Source organism: Ranitomeya imitator, chromosome 4 (assembly GCF_032444005.1).
Source record: "Ranitomeya imitator isolate aRanImi1 chromosome 4, aRanImi1.pri, whole genome shotgun sequence".
Classification (NCBI taxonomy): Eukaryota; Metazoa; Chordata; class Amphibia; order Anura; family Dendrobatidae; genus Ranitomeya; species Ranitomeya imitator.
The window spans coordinates 539,791,992-539,818,245 of NC_091285.1; the positions used below are offsets into that span (position 1 = coordinate 539,791,992).

Here is a 26,254-nt window from a genome sequence, read left to right on the forward strand (position 1 = left end):
AATTGAGCCTGACAGTGAAAACCTGATGTGTGAAAGAGCCTTAGGACAGGCTGGAGGGACGAGAACTCACAGCAGCAGAAGAGACACTGACTACAGGCATTTAGCCCTCTGGCTACCACCCTGCGGGGCCCATTTTGATGCCCATCGTGTCGGGGCCTCGCTGCCCGGTATTCTATCATTATAACACTTGTAGCAGACACGGAGACCGCTGCCCGTGAGTGACAGCAGGGACCCCGTGTGCAGTGAGGGAGACCCCGTGTGAGAGAGGGAGACCCCGTGTGAGAGAGGGAGACCCCGTGCAGCCTCGCGTCTTCCTGCTCCCGGGCAGCACCTCACTTCCTGCACATAGCTTAGGCTCCGCCCACGTGGACTGGTCATATGGCCATGACGTCATCAGAGGTCCTGCAGCCACTAGGATTTCCCTGTCCCCGGTAAGTCCGCGGAGCGCCCGGCGCTGGGAGTGGAGGTGCTGCTCCCTGGCATTGCTGCTGGCTCAGTGCGTGACGTCAGGGGTTCGGCAGTCCCGCTCCGGGGCACACGGCGGCTGTGCTTCCTCTCCTCCTCAGTCATTCAGCTGTCTGTTGATGCCGCAGTTAGTTTGCCGCTACTTTGTAGTGTCTGTGGGGGAGTGTCCGTGACAATGTGCCAGTGCCCGCAGTGCACGGAGCTGTGTGGCGTTACCTCTGCACAGCTGAGGGTTTGCCACAGTTGTTTCCTCCGGGTTACATCTGATAATCTGGACGGGAAGTGTAGTGGTTTGGTTTTGAGAGAATTCCCAGCCTGGATACCTGTAGTGAGCCCCCTGTTCGTGCCCTTAGTGAGTGAGCCCCCCTGTGTGCTCTGCCAGTAGTGAGCGGGCCCCCCTGTGTGTGCGCTGCCAGTAGTGAGCGGGCCCCCTGTGTGTGCTCTGCTAGTAGTGAGTGAGCCCCCCTGTGTGCTCTGCCAGTAGTGAGCGGGCCCCCCTGTGTGTGCTCTGCCAGTAGTGAGCGGGCCCCCCTGTGTGTGCTCTGCCAGTAGTGAGCGGGCCCCCCTGTGTGTGCGCTGCCAGTAGTGAGTGAGCCCCCCTGTGTGTGCGCTGCCAGTAGTGAGCGGGACCCCCTGTGTGTGCGCTGCCAGTAGTGAGTGAGCCCCCCTGTGTGTGCGCTGCCAGTAGTGAGCGGGACCCCCTGTGTGTGCTCTGCCAGTAGTGAGCGGGCCCCCCTGTGTGTGCGCTGTCAGTAGTGAGCGGGCCCCCCTGTGTGTGCGCTGTCAGTAGTGAGCGGGCCCCCCTGTGTGTGCTCTGCCAGTAGTGAGGGAGCCCCCCTGTGTGTGCTCTGCCAGTAGTGAGCGGGCCCCCCTGTGTGTGCGCTGCCAGTAGTGAGCGGGCCCCCTGTGTGTGCTCTGCTAGTAGTGAGTGAGCCCCCCTGTGTGTGCTCTGCCAGTAGTGAGCGGGCCCCCCTGTGTGTGCGCTGTCAGTAGTGAGCGGGCCCCCCTGTGTGTGCGCTGTCAGTAGTGAGCGGGCCCCCCTGTGTGTGCTCTGCCAGTAGTGAGCGGGCCCCCCTGTGTGTGCGCTGTCAGTAGTGAGCGGGCCCCCCTGTGTGTGCGCTGTCAGTAGTGAGCGGGCCCCCCTGTGTGTGCTCTGCCAGTAGTGAGGGAGCCCCCCTGTGTGTGCTCTGCCAGTAGTGAGCGGGCCCCCCTGTGTGTGCTCTGCCAGTAGTGAGCGGGCCCCCCTGTGTGTGCTCTGCCAGTAGTGAGCGGGCCCCCCTGTGTGTGCTCTGCCAGTAGTGAGCGGGCCCCCCTGTGTGTGCTCTGCCAGTAGTGAGCGGGCCCCCCTGTGTGTGCGCTGCCAGTAGTGAGCGGGCCCCCCTGTGTGTGCGCTGTCAGTAGTGAGCGGGCCCCCCTGTGTGTGCGCTGCCAGTAGTGAGCGGGCCCCCCTGTGTGTGCGCTGTCAGTAGTGAGTGAGCCCCCCTGTGTGTGTGTGCGCTGTCAGTAGTGAGCGGGCCCCCCTGTGTGTGCTCTGCCAGTAGTGAGCGGGCCCCCCTGTGTGTGCTCTGCCAGTAGTGAGCGGGCCCCCCTGTGTGTGCGCTGCCAGTAGTGAGCGGGCCCCCCTGTGTGTGCTCTGCCAGTAGTGAGCGGGCCCCCCTGTGTGTGCTCTGCCAGTAGTGAGCGGGCCCCCCTGTGTGTGCTCTGCCAGTAGTGAGCGGGCCCCCCTGTGTGTGCTCTGCCAGTAGTGAGCGGGCCCCCCTGTGTGTGCTCTGCCAGTAGTGAGCGGGCCCCCCTGTGTGTGCTCTGCCAGTAGTGAGCGGGCCCCCCTGTGTGTGCGCTGCCAGTAGTGAGCGGGCCCCCCTGTGTGTGCGCTGTCAGTAGTGAGCGGGCCCCCCTGTGTGTGCGCTGCCAGTAGTGAGCGGGCCCCCCTGTGTGTGCGCTGTCAGTAGTGAGTGAGCCCCCCTGTGTGTGTGTGCGCTGTCAGTAGTGAGCGGGCCCCCCTGTGTGTGCTCTGCCAGTAGTGAGCGGGCCCCCCTGTGTGTGCGCTGCCAGTAGTGAGCGGGCCCCCCTGTGTGTGCGCTGCCAGTAGTGAGCGGGCCCCCCTGTGTGTGCGCTGCCAGTAGTGAGCGGGCCCCCCTGTGTGTGCTCTGCCAGTAGTGAGCGGGCCCCCCTGTGTGTGCGCTGCCAGTAGTGAGCGGGCCCCCCTGTGTGTGCGCTGCCAGTAGTGAGCGGGCCCCCCTGTGTGTGCTCTGCCAGTAGTGAGCGGGCCCCCTGTGTGTGCTCTGCTAGTAGTGAGTGAGCCCCCCTGTGTGTGCTCTGCCAGTAGTGAGCGGGCCCCCCTGTGTGTGCGCTGCCAGTAGTGAGCGGGCCCCCCTGTGTGTGCGCTGTCAGTAGTGAGCGGGCCCCCCTGTGTGTGCGCTGTCAGTAGTGAGCGGGCCCCCCTGTGTGTGCTCTGCCAGTAGTGAGTGAGCCCCCCTGTGTGTGCTCTGCCAGTAGTGAGCGGGCCCCCCTGTGTGTGCTCTGCCAGTAGTGAGCGGGCCCCCCTGTGTGTGCTCTGCCAGTAGTGAGCGGGCCCCCCTGTGTGTGCTCTGCCAGTAGTGAGCGGGCCCCCCTGTGTGTGCTCTGCCAGTAGTGAGCGGGCCCCCCTGTGTGTGCGCTGTCAGTAGTGAGCGGGCCCCCCTGTGTGTGCGCTGTCAGTAGTGAGCGGGCCCCCCTGTGTGTGCGCTGTCAGTAGTGAGCGGGCCCCCCTGTGTGCGCTGTCAGTAGTGAGCGGGCCCCCCTGTGTGTGCTCTGCCAGTAGTGAGCGGGCCCCCCTGTGTGTGCGCTGTCAGTAGTGAGCGGGCCCCCCTGTGTGTGCGCTGTCAGTAGTGAGTGAGCCCCCCTGTGTGTGTGTGCGCTGTCAGTAGTGAGCGGGCCCCCCTGTGCGCTGCCAGTAGTGAGCGGGTCCCCCGTGTGTGCGCTGTCAGTAGTGAGCGGGCCCCCCTGTGTGTGCGCTGCCAGTAGTGAGCGGGCCCCCCTGTGTGTGCGCTGCCAGTAGTGAGCGGGCCCCCCTGTGTGTGCGCTGCCAGTAGTGAGCGGGCCCCCCTGTGTGTGCGCTGCCAGTAGTGAGCGGGCCCCCCTGTGTGTGCGCTGCCAGTAGTGAGCGGGCCCCCCTGTGTGTGCGCTCTCTCAGCAGTGAGCGGGCCCCCCTGTGTGTGTGCGCTGCCAGTAGTGAGCGGGCCCCCCTGTGTGTGTGCGCTGCCAGTAGTGAGCGGGCCCCCCTGTGTGTGCGCTGCCAGTAGTGAGCGGGCCCCCCTGTGTGTGCGCTGCCAGTAGTGAGCGGGCCCCCCTGTGTGTGCGCTGCCAGTAGTGAGCGGGCCCCCCTGTGTGTGCGCTGCCAGTAGTGAGCGGGCCCCCCTGTGTGTGCGCTCTCTCAGCAGTGAGCGGGCCCCCCTGTGTGTGCGCGCTGTCAGCAGTGAGCGGGCCCCCCTGTGTGTGCGCTGCCAGTAGTGAGCGGGCCCCCCTGTGTGTGCGCTGCCAGTAGTGAGCGGGCCCCCCTGTGTGTGCTCTGCCAGTAGTGAGCGGGCCCCCCTGTGTGTGCTCTGCCAGTAGTGAGCGGGCCCCCCTGTGTGTGCTCTGCCAGTAGTGAGCGGGCCCCCCTGTGTGTGCGCTGCCAGTAGTGAGCGGGCCCCCCTGTGTGTGCGCTGTCAGTAGTGAGCGGGCCCCCCTGTGTGTGCGCTGCCAGTAGTGAGCGGGCCCCCCTGTGTGTGCGCTGTCAGTAGTGAGTGAGCCCCCCTGTGTGTGTGTGCGCTGTCAGTAGTGAGCGGGCCCCCCTGTGTGTGCTCTGCCAGTAGTGAGCGGGCCCCCCTGTGTGTGCGCTGCCAGTAGTGAGCGGGCCCCCCTGTGTGTGCGCTGCCAGTAGTGAGCGGGCCCCCCTGTGTGTGCGCTGCCAGTAGTGAGCGGGCCCCCCTGTGTGTGCTCTGCCAGTAGTGAGCGGGCCCCCCTGTGTGTGCGCTGCCAGTAGTGAGCGGGCCCCCCTGTGTGTGCGCTGCCAGTAGTGAGCGGGCCCCCCTGTGTGTGCTCTGCCAGTAGTGAGCGGGCCCCCTGTGTGTGCTCTGCTAGTAGTGAGTGAGCCCCCCTGTGTGTGCTCTGCCAGTAGTGAGCGGGCCCCCCTGTGTGTGCGCTGCCAGTAGTGAGCGGGCCCCCCTGTGTGTGCGCTGTCAGTAGTGAGCGGGCCCCCCTGTGTGTGCGCTGTCAGTAGTGAGCGGGCCCCCCTGTGTGTGCTCTGCCAGTAGTGAGTGAGCCCCCCTGTGTGTGCTCTGCCAGTAGTGAGCGGGCCCCCCTGTGTGTGCTCTGCCAGTAGTGAGCGGGCCCCCCTGTGTGTGCTCTGCCAGTAGTGAGCGGGCCCCCCTGTGTGTGCTCTGCCAGTAGTGAGCGGGCCCCCCTGTGTGTGCTCTGCCAGTAGTGAGCGGGCCCCCCTGTGTGTGCGCTGTCAGTAGTGAGCGGGCCCCCCTGTGTGTGCGCTGTCAGTAGTGAGCGGGCCCCCCTGTGTGTGCGCTGTCAGTAGTGAGCGGGCCCCCCTGTGTGCGCTGTCAGTAGTGAGCGGGCCCCCCTGTGTGTGCTCTGCCAGTAGTGAGCGGGCCCCCCTGTGTGTGCGCTGTCAGTAGTGAGCGGGCCCCCCTGTGTGTGCGCTGTCAGTAGTGAGTGAGCCCCCCTGTGTGTGTGTGCGCTGTCAGTAGTGAGCGGGCCCCCCTGTGCGCTGCCAGTAGTGAGCGGGTCCCCCGTGTGTGCGCTGTCAGTAGTGAGCGGGCCCCCCTGTGTGTGCGCTGCCAGTAGTGAGCGGGCCCCCCTGTGTGTGCGCTGCCAGTAGTGAGCGGGCCCCCCTGTGTGTGCGCTGCCAGTAGTGAGCGGGCCCCCCTGTGTGTGCGCTGCCAGTAGTGAGCGGGCCCCCCTGTGTGTGCGCTGCCAGTAGTGAGCGGGCCCCCCTGTGTGTGCGCTCTCTCAGCAGTGAGCGGGCCCCCCTGTGTGTGTGCGCTGCCAGTAGTGAGCGGGCCCCCCTGTGTGTGTGCGCTGCCAGTAGTGAGCGGGCCCCCCTGTGTGTGCGCTGCCAGTAGTGAGCGGGCCCCCCTGTGTGTGCGCTGCCAGTAGTGAGCGGGCCCCCCTGTGTGTGCGCTGCCAGTAGTGAGCGGGCCCCCCTGTGTGTGCGCTGCCAGTAGTGAGCGGGCCCCCCTGTGTGTGCGCTCTCTCAGCAGTGAGCGGGCCCCCCTGTGTGTGCGCGCTGTCAGCAGTGAGCGGGCCCCCCTGTGTGTGCGCTGCCAGTAGTGAGCGGGCCCCCCTGTGTGTGCGCTGCCAGTAGTGAGCGGGCCCCCCTGTGTGTGCTCTGCCAGTAGTGAGCGGGCCCCCCTGTGTGTGCTCTGCCAGTAGTGAGCGTCACATTCACGGACAGCAAGAAGAGGTGTTAGGGAGACAGATTGTAAAGTGAGTAACAAGTGGCCGTGTCCACAGAGCCACATAAGCAGCGGCCATTATGCGGGCTGGTGCCATGAGGTGCCCACTGTGGCCCGTGCAAACAGCTGATTTCCTATTGGTTCATGCAGAAAAATCTCCGCATACTGTTGTTATACAGAGTGGAGCAATGTCTGAAATGAGTCAGCGCAGACCCCCCACCTGCAACGCGAGAAACACAGATCAATATGCACCTGATTATCAATACAGCCATCTGCATACAGCCTTATCCAGAGTGGAAGCTGCAGGGGGCGCTGTGTTGGGTGTGAAGGAATTCTATATTTGTGGTATGGGTTGTGTGCCTGGGGTTATAATGAATGTGAAAACGGAGTGCAAGAATAATAATAATAATCTTTATTTATATAGCGCCAACATATTCCGCAGCGCTTTACAGTTTAAACAGTTTCAAACACAAAAGTCATAAGTAACAACGTTAACAATACAATAATTAAAGCAAAATAAGGCGACCCTGCTCGTGAGAGCTTACAATCTACAATGAACACTTTAGAGCGGAGGCCCCCTGTGGTTGCCTGTATAGGTGAAACTTGTGGGGAGGTAGTGATACCTGTATATACTACTGCAAATAGATATCCGAATGATGCTGCATTGATCCATGGACTGCAGCCATAGTCGACTTAGGACACTACACTCCCTGACAGAAGTTATGTCGCTTACCCATGTTATGTAAATAAAAGCTTATAACCTGACGTTAAATTCATCCATTGGTTGTATAAATTATTCTTTTGAAAGATGAAACCCTCCGAAATGTGGTTTAGGTTTAGAAAATAAATTGGCATCAATGCAGAAATATTGATCAGTTAGGCTATGTGCACACGTATTCTTGGCCACTGCGGATGTCTCCGCAGCAGATTTGATAAAGCTGCAGGGCAAAAACGCTGCGTTTTTGCTGCAGATTTATTGTGGATTTACTACAGTTTTTCTGCGGTTTTCACTGCGATTTTACAACTGCAGTTTTCCATAGGGGCAGCTGTAAAACCGCTGTGAAATCCGCAGAAAGAAGTGACATGCTGCGGAATGTTAACCGCTGCGTTTCCGCAGCATGTGCACAGCGTTTTTGGTTTCCCATAGGTTTACATTGAACTGTAAACTCATGGGAAACAGCTGCGGACCCGCTGCGGATCCACAGCAAAATCCACATCGTGTGCACATACCCTTAATGGACACAGAATGGTCAGATTGTGGAAAGACAAAAGTTTTGTCACCCACAGAAAGTAATGTGATATTCAAACGAATAATTAACTTAAAATACAAATATATGTTACATAACATTGGTAAATTAAGTTTTGGTGCTATTAGTCATATTTAATATTTTGTGTGACATCTATGAGCTTGAAGGACTGCATCCATGCAGTTCAACAATGATTAATGAAGTCATCAGGAATAGCAAAGAATGCAGTCTTGGGGTACGTGCACACGTATTCTAGGTCCACTGCGGATTTTTTCCCTTCACCATGACAGCGCCGCACGTGAGAGATGGCATCCGCCCCCAGGAACAGGAAACCTGTAGCAGAGATATAAGAATGGGGCGGCCCCTCTCTCCTCAATTTCATAGAGACCAGGAAATTATTCTGCCCTCTTTTTGTTCCCAACCAAAATCCCAGGGAGAGAAGACCTTCCATTGTCTCGATGTCAGACGCTGCCTCCTTCAATACTTAGAGGCCACAAATTCCTGGCGTCAGTCATCGGCCCTTTTTGTCACCTATCAGGGGACAAACAGGGGAAAAAAGGCCTCAAAGGCAACTATTGCACGGTGGTTGCGTACGGCTATTTCACTTTCGTATTCTTTTTCTGGTCAAGTTCCCCCACAGGGTGTTACGGCTCACTCCACGCGTGCTATAGCCACTTCTTGGGCGGAAAGGGCTAACGCCTCGATAGAACAGATTTGTAAAGCGGCAGTATGGTCCTCACCCTCTACCTTCTTCCGACATTATAGGTTAGACTTAGGTCAATCAGACTTGTCTTTTGGGAGAAAGGTGTTGTCTGCTGTCGTCCCACCCTAGGAATCTTCTATTTTTTCCTCTCACGTGCGGCGCTGTCATGGTGAAGGGAAAAATGATAATTACTTATGGGTAATTTGATTTTCCGGAACCATGACAGCGCCGCATTAATTCCCGCCCTATCTTGGTGATGGTGGTGTGATTCACAAAAAAAACTTATTGTATATGGATAAATGTATATGTACAAAGCATGTGTGTACACAAGAGCTAACGAAATGGCTATACAAATGTAAATATGATACATAACTGTGTACTAACAAAGCGGTCATCTTCCATACTCTGCAAACAAACTGAGGAGAGAGGGGCCGCCCCATTCTTATATCTCTGCTACAGGTTTCCTGTTCCTGGGGGCGGATGCCATCTCTCACGTGCGGCGCTGTCATGGTTCCGGAAAATCAAATTACCCGTAAGTAATTATCATTTTCTGCAGCGGATTTCAGCAGATTTGATAAATCCGCAGTGGAAAACCACCGCGGTTTTCACTGCGGTTTTACATAGGGACAGTTGTAAAACCGCTGCGGAATCCGCAGAAAAGTGACATGCTGCGGAATGTAAACCGCTGCGTTTCCGCGCAATTTTTTCCGCAGCATGTGCACAGCGTTTTTGGTTTCCCATAGGTTTACATTGAACTGTAAACGCATGGGAAACTGCTGCGGACACGCTGCGGATCTGCAGCAAAATCCGCATCGTGTGCATATACCCTTACATGCCTCCCAGAGTTCATCTAGATTCTTTGTTTTTGTCTTCCAAGCTTCCTTTCATCCTACCCCAAACATGCTCAATGATGTTCAAGTCTGGTGACTGGGCTGGCCAGTCCTTGAGCACCTTGATCTTTTTTGCCTGGAGGAACTTTGTTGTAGGCCAGTCTCACACGTCCAGATAATTCTGGTACCGGAAAAATCGGTACCGGAATTATCTGTGTCCATGTGCCCGTGCGTTTCTGTGGCACATCAGTGTGGGAGGTGGAGCCGCATATTCATGACTGTAATGGGCGGCCCCACGTGACCGCATACAGGAGAAGCTGCGGCCAGGACAGGACACTGCGAGGGAGCCGGGTGAGTATTTTAATAACAGCGGGCGGGCGCACGGGGTGGGAGGGGGTTGGGGACAGGGATCAAAAAAAAAAAAGGATTTTTCATATCTTCTCTACAGCAAACGCTGCTGCAGAGAAGATATGAATCGCGGCTTCAGCACCATGTGGGGGGGACAGCGCTTACTGTAGCGCTGTCTCCTGCATGGCACACGGACTGCACACGGACAATGTCCGTGTGCGGTACGTGTTTTACACGGACCCATTGACTTTAATGGGTCCGTGTAATCCGTGTGCTCCCACGAACACTGACATGTCTCCGTGTTTTGCACACGGACACACGGTCTGTGAAAACACGCTGACATGTGCAGAGACACATTGATTTCAATGTGTGTACGGAAGTCAGTGTCTCCGGGACGTGAGGAAACTGTCACCTCACTTACCGGAGCCACTGACGTGTGAAACCGCCGTAGAGACGGATGTATGAGACGGAGCACCATCCTGCGGCAGAATTTGACCCCTTTTTTGATTTGGAATATAAGAGGTAGCTAATACTTCTTGATATTTTAGGCTATTGATATTGTCTTCCACCTTGCAAATGTTTCACACACCCCCATACTGAATGTAACCCCAGACCACGATCTTTCCACCACCAAATTTAACTGTTTTCTGGGTGTATTTTGGATCCATACGGGCTCCAGTGACTCTCCTGCAGTATTTACGGCAGCTGTGGTGTAATTCTGCTGAAAATTCATTGGAGAAATCCACCTTCTGCCATTTTTCCAGCATCCATCTGCTTAGCAGGCTGTGGGACTTTGCAAATGCCAAACGGTTTTTATTTGCCTTTTGTTTAGTGCTGGCTTCTGGGCACTGATTCGACCATGGAGGCCATTTCGAGACAGAATCCTACAAACTGTTCTAGTTGACACAGGGACTTGAGGTGACCAGGCCTGTTGGAGCTCTGCTGCAGTGGAAGAGGGGTTTGCTTTGGATTTTCTAACCAACAAACGTTCCTCCTGAGGAGGTTTTCTTGCGGGGTCTGCCGGACCTGGGCTTGTTAAACACATCTCCAGTCTCTTCAAATCTTTTTTTTATTTCTTTGTACTTGACACTGAGACACATAAAGGTGCCAGCCACCTCTGCAGTGGATTTGGTCTTCAGCCTCTTGATAATCCAGGCTTTGGTCGCAGGGTGGATTTTTGGCATGTTGTCAGAGCTCAAGTTGCATTTCAAGTAAAGGTCTGGGGTGCTGGGTTTTTTACACACACACACACACACACACACACACACACACACACACACACACACACACACACACACACACACACACACACACACACCATTTACTGAGCACAGGTGAGGATGTAACTAGGATTGGGTGCATTATATGACCAGGCGACAAAACTGTTGTCTTGCCAAAATCTGACCATTCTGTGTCCCGTAACTGATCAATATTTCTGCATTGATGCCAACTTATTTTCTTAACCTAAACCACATTTCGGAGGGTTTCAGCTTTCAAAAGAATTATTTATACAACCAATGAATTAATTTAACGTCAGGTTATAAGCTTTTATTTACATAACATGGATAAGCGACATATCTTCTGTCAGGGAGTGTAAATGCATCATCAGCAGAGAGGATAGGGCTCTAAATTTTATGAGCCTGTATGGAAAGGAAAATACAGGTTCACCACTGTAACTTTAAGAACAGTAAAGTTTGGCGTCCGTACCGATACTTACTGTTCGGGCATGGGCCCCAAACACAGACTTCACCAGTAAGTCCGTGTTACTGTTCGGATTTCACCCCCCGAACATCATGTCTTTGTCGCGCTGTCATCTGCATGACAACACAGCAAACACTGCTTCTGATCGGCAGTAAAATCATTACCACCAGTCAGACATCCGTGGTTCCTTAGCTCTGAATTGACTGCGTGAGTCCGCAGCTGTGATCGGAGGTATAAATTTTACCTCCGGTCACTGGCTTCGGATGATGGGATTACTGCTCCCATCAGCCTACACCTGCTGCCACTAATAACAGCGAGAGCAGGAGCGGCTGATGGGAGTATTCATCAGCCTGAACTCTTAAAAAAAAAAAAAAAAAGATGGCGTGGGTTCCCTTGTATTTTTGATAATCTGCCAGCAACACCGACAGGCCTCAGCTATCAGCGTTGGCAAGGTTGGTTATCAAGAATTGAGGGGTCCCCACTGTGTTTTTTTAAAGGGAATCTGTCACCCCAAATTTCACCTATAAGCTTCGGCCACCGGTCTCAGGGGCTTATCTACAGCAATCTGTAATGCTGTAGATAAGCCCCGATGTAACCTGAAAGATAAGAAAAACAGGTTATATTATACTCATCCAGGGGCGGTCCAGAGTGCTGGTGGCAGTGCTAGGTGTTGATGCGAGAGACTCACGCGAGTCTCTCGCATCACACTCGCAAGTGTGACACCCGACCACACAGGAAGTTCCTGAAAGCAGAGAGAGGTCAGTAATATGTAATGTTGTTTTTTTTATTAGTTTTTTTTTTTAAATGGCATGGGGTCCCCTATATATTTAAAGCAGACTACTGGGACTGGTATTTCAGGCTGGTAAGGAACCAATCTATGAACCTTACCAGCCTGATAATACCAGGCCGCAGCAGTCTGCTTACCTTGGATGGTTAGCAAAATAGGGGGATTCCCTCCAAAATAAAACAGCATGGGGTCCCCCTATATTTGTTAACCAGCCAAGGAAAAAGCAGCTGCGGCCTGGTGTTCTCAAGCTGGTAGGGATCCAATATCCATGAACCTGACCAGCCTGAAAATACCAGGCCGTAGCAGTCTGCTTACCTTGGATGGTTAGCAAAAATGTGGGATCCCCTCCAAAAAGAATAGTGTGGGCACCTCCTATTTTTTTTTTTTTTAACTAGCCAAGTAAAAAGCAGACTGCTGCGGCCTGGTATTCTCAGGCCGGCGAGGCCCATGGATTTTGGCCCTCACCAGCCTAAAAATAACAGCCTGCAGAAGCCCCACATTTGGCGCATCCAAAGATGTGCCAATTGTGGCAATTTACCCGACTCTTCCCACTTGCCCTGTAGCGGTGGCAAGTGGGGTAATATTTGTGGGGTTAATGTCACCTGTGTATTGTAAGGTGACATTAAGCCGGCTTAGTAATGGAGAGGTGTCAATTAGACACCTATCCATTGCTAATCCTATAGTTGTTAGATGCTAAATAAAGACACAGCCAGAATAAAATATGTTATTGAAATAAAAGTTTTCCCATTTTATTTTTACTCCTAATCTGTGCGATGCTCTCGAGCTCCTGTAATAAAAATAAAATAATATACCAACACAAATACTCCCTGTCCGACGTAGTCCTAAATAACGAGTGTCCCATGACGATCTCCAGGTCTGCTACATCTGGATGCCTGGCTCAGCCTGACATCCAGACACAGCAGAGCTTGTTGATGACAACCGGAGATAACTTGGTCTCCTGTGGTCACCTGCACTGCAATTCTCACAATCCTCTAACCGTGAGAACTTGCCTAGTGACCGGAAATAACCCCGGCTGTCACGTGCACGGCAGTTCTCGCGGTCAGCTCAGTCATCGCAAGAACTGCAGTGGACACGAACTTCCGGCGGTGTCACAAGGTAAGACATTATTTCAATTAGTACACATGCGTAGTAAGCGGAGTTCCCGCAGGTATTACACGTGACTAATAATTAGATGCGGTTTTACCGTGACTAATGATTAGATGTGGTTTTACCGCATCTAATGATAGTCAGTGGGAAATTTACGCTGCGGAGACTGAACGTTTCTGCATCATAAACAAACATGCTGCGGTCTAAAACATTCCTTATCTAAGAACTGGTCCAATATTTATGGACATAACGGTTTATCACTCTTGGTAATTCTGTTTCATGTCACCTGTCTTATCCATGTGCATAAATATGTGATTCTTCAGAATTTCTGATGAAGAGTCCTGTGTAGTCTCGAAAGCTTGCAGTGTGTTACCATCTTTTCAGTTAGCCATTAAAAGGTATCAACCACTAAGGACTCTCAATTCTAAATATTTTTCTATCTACTGGCTAACACGGTACCAAGATATATATCTTTCCTGTATCAACATATCCCAGTGATTCGGTGACTTTTTTCGTGGCACATTGTACTTTATGATAAAGATAAATTTAGGTCGATATGTTTTGTGCATTTATAAAAAATATAAAAAATTTGACCAACCGAAATACATGCAGCCGCACACTTCGGTCCGAGTGCCGGCGGCAGTATTGATGCGAGAGACTTGTGCTAGTTTCTGCATTGGTGTCCACTGGTTGGGCCCAGTCCTTTTGTCTTCCCTTATTCACACACTGAGGTCAGCTCTGACACATGGTAAGGTTTCTAATATTAGCCAGTGTAGGTCCCTCCTGATCAGGGTCACCTTGTCGCCAGTGTGGTGGCTTTTATGCTATTTTTGATCAAAAGCAGTATTACTAAGAACTGTGTTATTTAAATGCACTTTTGCTTTTTACTTATTTAGTAGCCGCATGGTATTTGCTCAATTTGTTTCTTGTAGGCTTTTTATATTTTGTCTTTAGACTAAAAGGAGAATGCTTGCAGTTTTGAGCCGTATTCTTGATTCAAGTGTTTTCCGCTCTGCTCAGAGATGATAGGGCTGTCGTAGAGGTGTTGGCGTACATGTAAAACATACTCTTAGGCCGGCCTCACACTAGCGAGTTTTACGGACGTAAGAGCGCAGAAACTACGTCCGTAAAACTCGCATAAAATACGGCACAATTATTCTCTATGCCCCTGCTCCTATCTGCCGTATTTTCCTGATCAGTATTATACGGCTTTCTACGGCCGTAGAAAATCGCAGCATGCTGCGTTTGTCACCGTATTGCGCAAATAAAACGTCAATGAAAGTCTATGGAAGCCCCAAAAATACGGATCACACAAGGACCAGCAGTGTGACTTGCGAGGAATACGCAGCGGTGTTAGCGAGAAAAGCCGGTAATTCATTGCGGTGTACAGTAAAATCACACTGACAGCTTACAGTAGAATAGGTAGAATAAATGTGTACACATAGAATAGGTATATATAAATATATATATATGTCAGTGAGACACATATATGCATATATATTTATTACTTCATACAGCGCGATCTAGCAAAAGCCGGTAATTCAATTACCGGCTTTTGCTTTCTCCTTCCTAAACCCGACATGATATGAGACATGGTTTACATACAGTAAACCATCTCATATCCCCATTTTTTTTTTGCATATTCCACACTACTAATGTCAGTAGTGTGTCTATGCAAAATTTGGCCGTTCTAGCTAGTAAATTAAAGGGTTAAATGGCGGAAAAAAATTGGCGTGGGCTCCCGCACAATTTTCTCCGCCAGAGTAGTAAAGCCAGTGACTGAGGGCAGATATTAATAGCCTGGAGAGGGTCCACGGTTATAGGCCCCCCCCTGGCTAAAAACACCTGCCCCCAGCCACCCCAGAAAAGGCACATCTGGAAGATGCGCCTATTCTGGCACTTGGCCACTCTCTTCCCATTCCCGTGTAGCGGTGGGATATGGGGTAATGAAGGGTTAATGCCACCTTGCTATTGTAAGGTAAAATTAAGCCAAATTAATAATGGAGAGGCGTCAATTATGACACCTATCCATTATTAATCCAATACTAGTAAAGGGTTAAAAAAAAAACACACACACATTATTAAAAATTAATTTAATGAAAAAATCACAAAGGTTTTTGTATTAATTTATTCTACTCTCAATCCACTCACTGAAGACCCTCGATCTGTAAATAAAAAAAAAAAGTAAACCAACAATATACATACCTTCCGAGGATCTGTCACGTCCAACGATGTAAATCCATCTGAAGGGGTTAAAATATTTTGCAGCCACGAGCTTTGCTAATGCAACGTTGCTCATGTCTGCAAAACCCCGGAGAATGTAGGTAAAGTAGGTCATTGACCTATATTTACCTGCATTTGCGGTGAGGCGCCCTCTGCTGGTTGTCCTCATATGAACTCGAGCCAGGGAGCTTTCTAGGAAAGTTCCCACGATCTAGGAACAGCCAGCAGAGGGCGCCTCACCGCAAATGCAGGTAAATATAGGTCATTGACCTACTTTACCTACATGCTCCGGAGTTTTGCAGACATGAGCAACGTTGCATTAGCAAAGCTCGTGGCTGCAAAATATTTTAACCCCTTCAGATGGATTTACATCGTTGGACGTGACAGATCCTCGGAAGGTATCCATCCATGCAGATCTTAGATTCCATAGCAAAAATGTGTTGACTGTTTCCCCTTAAAGGGGTTGTCCACTACTGGCGCAAACCTTTCTGGATCTGAACTTCCCAGGGCTCTCGTGCGTTTCTTATAACACGTGAGCCCGGCGCCCAATGGGCACTGGCATCACTGCCCCCACCTTCAGACAAATCGAACATCAAGAGGAGGTGAGAGCCGGCACAGCCCCCTCTTCGTCTTTGCCTACCATGGCAAAAAAAAAGTGCTGAAAAAAATGAAGGAAAAACGTAGCGTGAATAGTTCTTCAATGCGTTAATTGGAGAGAATCCGTTAATTTTCAGTTTGTTTTAAAGAATTGTTTAGATAGATTTTGAATAGTTAAGTCACTTTTGTTATATTTGTTTTTGTAGATGAAGGTATGTTTAAGATGGATTATCACGCCCCTACTATTAAACCCCGGAGAATACAGAACCAAAATGTAATCCATCGCCTCGAACGCCGGAAGATCAGCTCGGGGAAGCCTGGCTCTCACTGGCACCAAGTGCGTATTTTCCATCAGAATGTCTTTCCTAACTACACAGTTGTCAATGTGGAAAAGCCGCCATGTTTCCTGCGCAAGTTCTCCCCGGATGGTAGATACTTTATTGCGTTTTCTTCTGATCAGACCTCCTTAGAGATTTATGAGTATCAAGGCTGCCAGGCAGCTGAAGATCTTTTAAATGGCTACGAAGGCGAAATCTTGGCAAATTCTAATGATCAGCGGTCGGTGAACATTCGAGGACGCTTGTTTGAGCGCTTTTTTGTTCTCCTCCATATCACTAATGTGGCTTCAAATGGGGAGCACTTGAACAGAGAGTGCAGCCTGTTTACTGATGACTGTCGTTATGTGATTGTGGGATCGGCAGCCTATCTTCCCGAGGAACCATATCCACCTTTTCATGAAATCTATCGTAATAGTGAGTCTGTGACTCCCAACCCCAGATCCCCCCTGGAGGACTATTCCCTTCACATAATAGACCTCCACACCGGCAGACTCTGTGACACCAGGACCTTTAAATGTGATAAAATCATCCTTTCACACAACCAAGGCCTGTACTTGTATAAAAACATCCTGGCCATCCTTTCTGTGCAGCAACAAACCATTCATGTCTTTCAGGTGACGACAGAAGGCACCTTCATTGACGTACGGACTATAGGGCGATTTTGTTACGAAGACGACCTACTAATATTGTCCGCTGTTTACCCTGAAGTACAACGCGAAACTCAAACTGGAATGGCAAATTTATACAATGAGCCATTTATTAATTCATTGAAGCATAGACTTCTGGTTTACCTATGGAGGAGGGCAGAGCGAGATGGTAGTGCCACGGCCAAAAGGCGGTTTTTCCAGTATTTTGACCAACTAAGACAACTCAGAATGTGGAAGATGCAACTACTGGATGAAAGTCACCTATTCATCAAGTACACCAGCGAGGATGTGGTTACACTACGAGTCAACGACCCATCACAGGTACAGGTATAAAAGATTTTTCCTAAATTACTTCTACTTTCGTAAGGGTGGACACTTTTTTATTTTTATTTTGTTTTTAAAGGGGTCATCGGACAAGTAAAAACAAAAAAATTATTGGCAGATAGTTTTTTTTTTTTTAACCCCTTAACATCCTTTATTGCGTGCAGGGTGTGAAGAGGAGCTGATCCCTCAACACCAAGCCGGTACCGTCTGTGTTTCACAGCCAACATCTGTCTCTAACAGCAGGGACTAACGCTATCTCCAATTGCGGCTGGATAACCATTTAATTACCGCTTTCAGTCACTTGACAGCGGCTAGTAAATGGCCTCCTTGCTGGTGTGCAAGTATACCAGGTTTGAGGCAATGGGTTAGTGGCCCCTTTTTTCCACATTCACATATTGAAAAAAAACAAAAAAAAACAATGTTTTGTTGTGTCCATAAAAGTGTCCCATCCCCTGGTGACCCTTTGTTTGATAGATGGTAGCAGCGGCTTATAGAATCTATGTAGTGGCAGATTAGGGATAGTTTTTTTTTAAAAAACACTATTTTTTGTAATATCATTGATAAAAGTTAAGTTTTATAACCTGTTAGAGAGGGTTTACACAATGGGGTTCTCCCCTTCTATTTTTCTATGGTAATATATCCCTCCCAGGCCATTCGTTCCTCCCTGTTATTTATTTCCAATCTGTCAAAATATAAAACATTTACACCATGCGTTAAATGGCTAAAAGAAAAATTTACTTTCCAGAATTGCTTTAATTCAGTCCTCCACATTTCTTACTCCACCTCCAAAAATTGCAATAAAAAAGCAATCAAAATACTATATGTACCCCAATATGGTGTCAATAGAAACTGCAGCTCTGTGTGCAAACAAGCTCTCATCCAGGTCCATTAACAGAAAACTAAAAAAACCTTCAGATCTCAGAATATGGTGATACAAACCCAAGTGTATTATTTTGTTTCAATTTTTTTTTCTTCTCAACAATACAAAACTTTAATAAATGTGTACATGATTATATATGTCCAAAACGTTAATAAATGTGTATATGATTATATATGTCCAAAATATATGCAACATTGGCACTGCCACATCTATTATCATATCATATTACTAGCTGTTTATAGCCAGCTAACGCTCGGCACACTCATTGCTATCTAATTAACGCTGCTGGTGATTAAACTAAAGTAAATAATGAGAACATTCAACAGCGCTTACGCAGGAGGTAAATTAACGTAAAATAAGTGTATAGTACCACTTCCGCAGCACGACGCAAACTTTGCACTGTGTAATTTTTCTTTCCAAACGTGAGATGCACCGCAATCACTACACGTAACGTCTCGCTTTCCCACGTGGTGTTCACTGGGTATATTCTCTGGATTTCTTGCTGCATACCTCGAAGGTGGTGGCAGTTTACGTCGACAATCATTGTTGTTTTCAACTTCCGCACGTGTCAAATTCCTTCTTCGTTGACGCTGGTTATATATATCAGCTTCCCTTCTTTCTGTCACTCGGTTGATATAAGCCTTGTGATATCTCTCTGTCCTTATCAATCTGCTCAGGTGTTCGTTGTTGATAGCCAATCCTACGATATTGTTGTTGTCGATCAGCTACTGCATCGTTGTCCGGATTTTCCTGCGGCCTGTGAGATGGACCTGGTGACTCTTCTTGGCTCATTTTGAGAATGAGGATTCAATTAAATGTACGTTTACCTTGGCTGAAGTGGTTGAATTACATTAAAAAAGTGCTGCGTGTGTTAATGTGTGGGGGCGGAGCCTCGCGCGGTACCGTGTGGGGGCGGAGCCTCGCGCGGTACCGTGTGGGGGCGGAGCCTCGCGTGGTACCGTGTGGGGGCGGAGCCTCGCGTGGTACCGTGTGGGGGCGGAGCCTCGCGCGGTACCGTGTGGGGCGGAGCCTCGCACGGTAACGCGTGGGGGCGGGATTGTGTGTGGTGATGGGGTGGGGGGCGGGATTATGTGCGGGGGTGGCGGAGCTACTGTGCAGGGGGCGGGATATATATATATATATATATATATATATATATATATATATATATATATATATATATATATATATATATATATATATATATATATATATTCTATCCCTTGTCTACTATCACAATGTCTGGTTGGTTAGCCAACACCTGCTTATCCATCTGGATCTTGAAGTCCCACAGGATTTTAGCCCTTTCATTCTTCACCACTTTCTCTGGGGTCTCCCACCTGGACTTAGGGGGACTTAGCTCATATGCTGTGCAGATGTTCCTGTATACAATTCTTGCTACTTGGTTGTGGCGTTCGGTATAAGCTGTTCCTGCTTGCATTTTGCACCCTGCCACTATGTGTTGTACTGTTTCTGAGGTTTCTTTGCGTAGTCTGCACCTTGGGTCTTGTCTTGTGTGGTAGATTCCTGCTTCTATGGATCTGGTACTTAGTGCTTGCTCTTGTGCTGCTATGATTAGTGCCTTTGTGTGTCTCGGAGTCCAACTTTCTCCAGCCATTGGTAGAATTTCTCCATGTCAGCCACCTCTATTATCTGTCGATGGTACGTCCCATGCAGCGGCTTGCCTTGCCATGGCGCTTCATCTTCCTGTTCTTCCTTCCAGATCTGTTGTTGTAGCTGTCTTAAGGTACCGTCACATTTAGCGACGCTGCAGCGATATAGACAATGAGCCGATCGCTGCAGCGTCGCTGTTTAGGTCGCTAGGAGATGTCAAACACCGGCAACAGCTGAGCGATGCAGGAGCGATCCAGTGACGTACTTATCGTTCTCACTGGTTGTTCGCTCCATGGAAAACCATTGCAGGCATCGTTGCTTTTGCTGTCAAACATGACGAATCACGCCGACCTGACGACCAAATAAAGTTCCGGACTTTCAGCTACGACCAGCAATGTCACAGCAGGATCCTGATCGCTGCTGCGTGTCAAACACAACGATATCCAGGACACTGCAACGTCACGGAACGCTGTCGTTCTCGTTGGAAAGTTGCTCAGTGTGAAGGTACCTTTAGGGTGGAGATCTCCATGCATTGTAAGGAGCTTTCGTGTCTTTACATCTACAGCTTCCATCTCTTCTTTTGGCCAGCACACTATGCCAGCAGGGTATCTGATAACTGGCAGGGCATATGTTTTGATGGCACAGATTTTATTCTTCCCATTGAGCTAGCTCTTCAGAACCGTTCTTACCCTTTGATGGTATTTAGATGTTGCAGCTTTCCTTGCCTCCTCATAATGGTTACCATATCCCTGTGGGATGCCAAGGTACTTTTAGCATGTTTGCACATCTGCTATGTGTCCTGCTGGTAATTCCACTCCATCAGTCTTGACTACTTTGCCTCTCTTTATTACCAACCGACCGCTCTTCTGCAGTCCAAAGGACATCCTGATGTCTTCACTGTAGATCCTTGTCAGATGGATCAGTGAATTGATGTCTTATTTGTTTTTCGCATACATCTTGATGTCATCCATATAGAGGAGGTGGCTGATGATGCTTCCACTCTTGAACTTGTATCCATAGCCAGACTCTGCAATTATCTGACTGAGGGGGTTCAAGCCTATGCAGAACAGCAGTGAAGACAGTGCACCACCTTGGTATATGCTGCATTTGATGGTCACTTTTACTAGTTGTCTTGAGTTGACTTCCAATGTTGTTCTCATTGCCCCACTGAGTTTCTGAGGAAGGTTCTTGATTTCCTGTTGACATTGTAGAGAGCCAAGCATTCACAGATCCATGTGTGTGGCATTGAGTCATAGGATTTCCTACAGTCAATCCAGGCTGAGATTGGTCTGTCTGAATCTTGAGTCTTGAGTGACTGCTCTATTTACTAGGGGCTGGTGCTTAAAGCCTCTGGTGTTGGTCCCAATGCCTTTCTGAGCTGGATTCATATGGTTTATATGGCTCTGTAGCTTGGTTGCTATGATGCCTGACAGGAGTTTCCATGTTGTTGTAAGGCCAGTTATTGGGCAGTAGTTGTATGGAACTGTCATGTCTGGGCCCGGTGCTGTCCAGTTCTTCATATACTTGACCTGCTGTTGGATGTCTGCTACTGTAATGGTGACTGGATCTTGCTCTAGGTGGTTGCTGTGTTTCATTCTTAGATCTTGCAGCCACATTGCACTGGTGTTGTGTGTTTTTTTTTCTTCTCCCATATGTTCCTCCAGTATTGTTCAGTCTCTGGTCTCTGCTATTGTTGGAGTTGCTGCCTTTTGTGTTGTTACTCTGTAGTTGGGAGTACACCTTGTATGGTTCTTTTGGAGAACAGGGCATTTATCTTCTTGGCCTCAGCTCCTCTAGTGTATCTTCCTAGTCTTTCAGCGAGTGCTCGGAGCCTTTGTTTAGCAGTCTCTAGGGCTTCAGTTGGGGTCAGGCCTTGGTACTTGTCTAACTTGGTCTTATTCTTGATCTTTACAACCTTCTGTATTTCTGTTAGTTGGCTGACTTTCCTTTGTGTCACCTTTGATCTTTGTCTCCAGTCTTTTTTTCCAAGGGGCAAGTAGTTTTGTTATTCTTGCTGAGGCCGTAGCATAGATCAGTTTTAGTTTGCGCTTTGGTGGTGGTAGGTATTGATGCTCTATTGGCATCTTCTAGCATACTGTCTGGTGGTATTGATGGTATTTAGTTTATCTGAGATCTGTTTCTGATCAGCTGCAGTGCTCTCTAGTTGCAGGATTGGATCAGGATTTTCAGGGGGTTGAAAATGTTGCACTTCCAGGTCTTCATGTGGGGTGGATCGGCAGTGCATTTGATCCATTTCAAGTTGTGACTTTTTCTTTATGATATTGAAATGTTGGGTGTTTCTCAGTCAGTGGACATGCAGGTCTTGTATCCATCCAGAGTTTTCTCCTTCGCTTCAAATATCCTCTCTCATATTTAATAAGATCCAGGTTCTCTTGCCTTGTTCATGTATGGTTTGTTCCAGTAGCCCATTTATCATCAGATTGTCCTGGTTCCTCGACATCTGATGTGGACCTTGTTAATCCGGGCGATGTCCGAGCTGGTATGACTCTCTTTGTTCGTGACACTCTTATGTTTATTGAGGGTAGACACTATAGTGTTAGTAGTCTTGCCCAAGGACCACTACTGGTATATTATTTCCAACAGGGCAGAGCCAGGATTTGAACGCCAGTCTCCCATTTCGCTATAACAGCCACTTAGAGTAGTTATTATAGTGTATTATAGTATTAGGAGCCTTGGTATATAATTTATTTTAATTTATTTTTTCTACAGGGATTTGAACCCCAGTCTCCCATTAACCATTACATTCTACCAGCCACTATATTGTTCATTATGTGGTCAGTATTTTACATCAGTATTTGCAAGCCAAAATTAGGAGTGGAACAATCAGGAAACGTAAAAAAAATAGAAACACGTCACCACTTCTGCATTTGTCACCCATTTCTGGTTTTGGCTTACAAATACTGATGTAAAATACTGACCAAATATTAGACGTGAACATGGCCTCAATTTGACAGTATTCACATCCTAATTAGAGTAAGGGTTTAGGAATTACTGCTCATTAATATGTACCTGTCTCTTTTTAAAGGGACCAAAAGTAATTGGGCAATTATCTCGAGAGCTCTTTAATGGGCTGCATGTGCAATGCCCTCGTTAATCCATGATCAATTAAGCAGGTAAAAGGTCAGTAGCTTATTCCAGTTGTGGCATTTAAATTTGGAAGCTGTTGCTGTGAACCAACAACATGCAGTTAAATGAGCTCTCAATGGAAGAGAAACAGACCATCATTAGGCTGATGGAAAAGAAGACATCCATCAAAGAGATAGCAGAAATGATTGGAGTGGCCAAATCAACAGTTTGGTACATTCTTCAAAAAAAAGAGTGTACTGGTCACTGAAAAAGGCCAGGACGTCTACCAAAGACAACTGCTGGATGATCGCAGAATCTTTTCGATGCTGAAGAAAAACCCCTTCAAAACATCCGCCTAAGTGAAGAGCACTTTCCAGGAAGTGCCATATTTTTTGGACTATAAGATGCCTTTTTTCCCTCAAATTTGGAAGGAAAATAAGGGTGCGTCTTATATTCTGAATGTAGCTTACCTGGGATGCGAGAAGGCATGGCGTCAAGCGATCCTGCTGGCTGGGAAGAGGGGTGTTTGGCAGTGCAAATCTGCAAGTTCCCAACTGGTAGGATGGAGTGATTGGCGATTCCGGGGCTCCACCATGCTTTCAATGCAATGCAAGCTGGGAAAATGGCCACTGGAGATCTCTTCTCCCGTGATCAAATGTATCACACAATCACATCTCGCCACCTGTGCACTTGACTCGATCCCGGCCCACGAATCATGCAGCCGCAGAGACATACATATTATTTGAGCACACCCAAGATACTCTGACAAAGCGTTATCCAAGCATGTTGGCTCATCACTAATTAGGATATTTAATCTTCAGCTCCTCCATGGAGTGTTTACTGTTTCATGCTGCGTCCCCGCCACCTCTGCGCTGTGGTGTAGGCTGCATCAGCATTGTGATGTCACGCCCCTGCACTTCTGGGTGGGGGCTGATGATTGAATATAGAAAGATGAGAACTGCAGTCTTCCTCTTCTCTGCGAGCCACAAAACATCCTATGTATGCCTGTATTACACTCACGTACGTGATCCCTAACCAAGGAATTGGATAAAAGGCTGCAGTGGTGATGAACGCAAAGCTTTTACACAAGAGTGACCTGTGCCTTAGGCTTCTTTCACACTTCCGTTGTTTGGCCTCCGTCACAATGCGTCGTTTTGGGAAAAAAACGCATCCTGAATGTGCCCGCAGGATGCATTTTTTTCACATAGACTTGTATTGCCGACGGATCGTGATGCATGGCCATATGTCACCTCCGTCGTGCACTGTATCCATCGTGTTTTGGTGGAACGTCACGAAAAAACACGTCGCATCCTGCATTTCCTACCGCGCATGTGCAGCCGGAACTCCGCCCCCTCCTCCCTGGGACTTTAGAATGGGCAGCAGATGCGTTGAAAAACTGCATTGCGTTGCGCCGAGGCTTAGCGACAGCCGCGTACCAACGCAAGTGTGAAAGAAGCCTTTGTGTCAGTTTTGTTGTATTATGAGTTTCTTTTAGTGGTAAGAACATGAGCATTTCATAGAAAAATAAACTATTTTTAATATGTTCATGAAACAATCTGTATTTATATTGAATTATATTTATTATAAAGAGTTTTTATTTTTTTGTCACTTTTGTTTTTCAACACAATTGTCTGTATTGTTCAGGTGGCCTCGAATGGTAAAGGTGACAGCCAGAAATCACCATTTTGCGCTTTGTAAGCCTCTTTGGTTGTGTTTAAAACTGTTAATTTGCTTTGTGCTCTCTCTACTATTTTGTCTTTCAATCATACCATGCCAAGCACACATTAAATGCTATTAGCAGCTTCTAACATTTTAGGGAAAAAACAAATGGATAAAAACTACTTGTTGGAAGATTTGGTAATGATAAAGCTGTATGTTAACCACTTGGCACCGAGGACATTTTTAGTATCAACTTTAGTTTTCCACCATTGCCACCTTCCAAAAACCATAACTTTATATTTTCATCAACAAAGCCATAAAGAATAGATTCATCAGAACTGGGGAGACTTTACTCTGGAAAATCCAAATCAGCAGTGTGTCGCTCTTCTGAGTTATAATCTGGATTGTCTCCACATATCCCCGGAGTCTGAGATTTTTTTTGTTCATAAGACATTGGACCTTCTGATAGTAAAATTTTAACCCCTCTCTGACCTTAGACGTACTATCCCGCCGAGGTGACCTGGGCCTATCTGACCCACGACTTGATAGTACGTCATAGCGATCGGCCGCGCTCACTGACTGTCACAGCTGACATCCGGCACTATGTGCAGGGAGCTGTCACGGACCGCCCCTGGCACATTAACCCCGGCACACTGCGATCAAAGATGATTGCAGTGTTCCGGCGGCATAGGGAAGCATCGCGCAGGGGGGCTCCCTGCGATGTGATCGCGTTGCTCTGAGGGTCTCCTGCCTCCTCCTCCCTGCATGCCACAGATCCAAAATGGCCGCGGGGCTACTTCTGGGTCCTGCAGGGAGGTGGCTTACAAGCGCATGCTGAGAGCAGGCGTCTGTAAGCCTCCAGCAGTGCACGTCAGATCGCTGATCTGACCCTAAAACAGCATGCCCCCCTCGGGGCAATATTATAAAGAAAAAAAAAAAATTCACACATGGAAAAAAAAAATAAAAAAAATCCTAAGTAAAGAAAAAAAAATATTGTTACCATAAATACATTTCTTTATCTAAAAAAGACAAAAAAAAACAATAAAAATACACATATTTAGCATCACCGCGTCCGTAACGACCCGACCTATAAAACTGTCCCACTTAACCCCTTCAGTGATCACCGTAAAAAGAAACCAAAAAAAGAGGCAAAAAAATGCTTTATTATCATACCGTCGAACAAAAAGTAGAATAACACGCGATCAAAAATACGGAAGTATTTTTTTTTATATAAAGTAGTTTTTATCGTATAAAAGCGCCAAAACATAAAAAAATTATATAAATGAAGTATCGCCGCAATCGTACTGACCCGAAGAATAAAATTGCTTTATCAATTTTACCAAACGTGTAACGGTATAAATGCCCTCCCCCCCCCCCCCCCCTAAAAGAAATTCATGAACAGCTCGTTTTTGGTCATTCTGCCTCACAAAAATCAGAGTAAAATGTGATCAAAAAATGTCACGTGCCCGAAAATGGTACCAATAAAAACGTCAACTCGTCCCACAAAAAACAAGACTTCACATGACTCTGTGGACCAAAAGATGGAAAAATTATAGCTCTCAAAATGTGGTAACACAAAAAATATTTTTTGCAATAAAAAGCGTCTTTTACTGTGTGATGGCTGCCAGTCATAAAAATCCGCTAAAAAACCCGCTATAAAAGTAAATCAAACCCCGCTTCATCACCCCCTTAGTTAGGGAAAAATAAAAAAAATTAAAAAATGTATTTATTTCCATTTTCCTGTTAGGGCTAGGGTTAGGGCTTGGGTTAGGGTTAAGGCTACAGTTAAGGTTGGGGCTAAAGTTAGGGTTGGGGCTAAGGTTAGGGTTTGGATTACATTTACGGTTGGGATTAGGGTTAGGGGTGTGTCAGGGTTAGGGGTGTGGTTAGGGTTACCGTTGGGATTAGGGTTAGGGGTGTGTTTGGATTAGGGTTTTAGTTATAATTGGGGGGTTTCCACTGTTTAGGCACATCAGGGGCTCTCCAATCGCAACATGGCGTCCGATCTCAATTCCAGCCAATTCTGCGTTGAAAAAGTAAAACAGTGCTCCTTCCCTTCCGAGCTCTCCCGTGCGCCTAAACATATTGGGTATCCGTGTACTCGGGACACATTGGACAACAACTTTTGGGGTCCAATTTCTCCTGTTACCCTTGGGAAAATACGAAACTGGGGGCTAAAAAATAATTTTTTTGGAAAAAAAAAGATTTTTTATTTTCACGGCTCTGCGTTATAAACTGTAGTGAAACACTTGGGGGCTCAAAGCTCTCATA

General features: G+C 48.9%; 1 protein-coding gene across 2 annotated transcripts in view; it reads left to right on the forward strand.

Annotated features, from left to right (window-relative positions):
• Window positions 1-385: 385 nt before the first annotated feature.
• The window catches only part of DET1 (DET1 partner of COP1 E3 ubiquitin ligase), a 90,215-nt gene continuing 64,346 nt past the window's right edge, over window positions 386-26,254 (forward strand). Inside the window, exons 1-2 of one of the 2 annotated variants that reach the window (XM_069766233.1) lie at window positions 386-431; window positions 15,641-16,746. In XM_069766233.1, the coding sequence (XP_069622334.1) occupies window positions 15,649-16,746 (1,098 nt within the window). In that variant the 5' untranslated portion in view covers window positions 386-431; window positions 15,641-15,648. The remainder of the gene's footprint in view (window positions 432-15,640; window positions 16,747-26,254) is intronic. The other variant, XM_069766234.1, reaches the window with a different exon arrangement.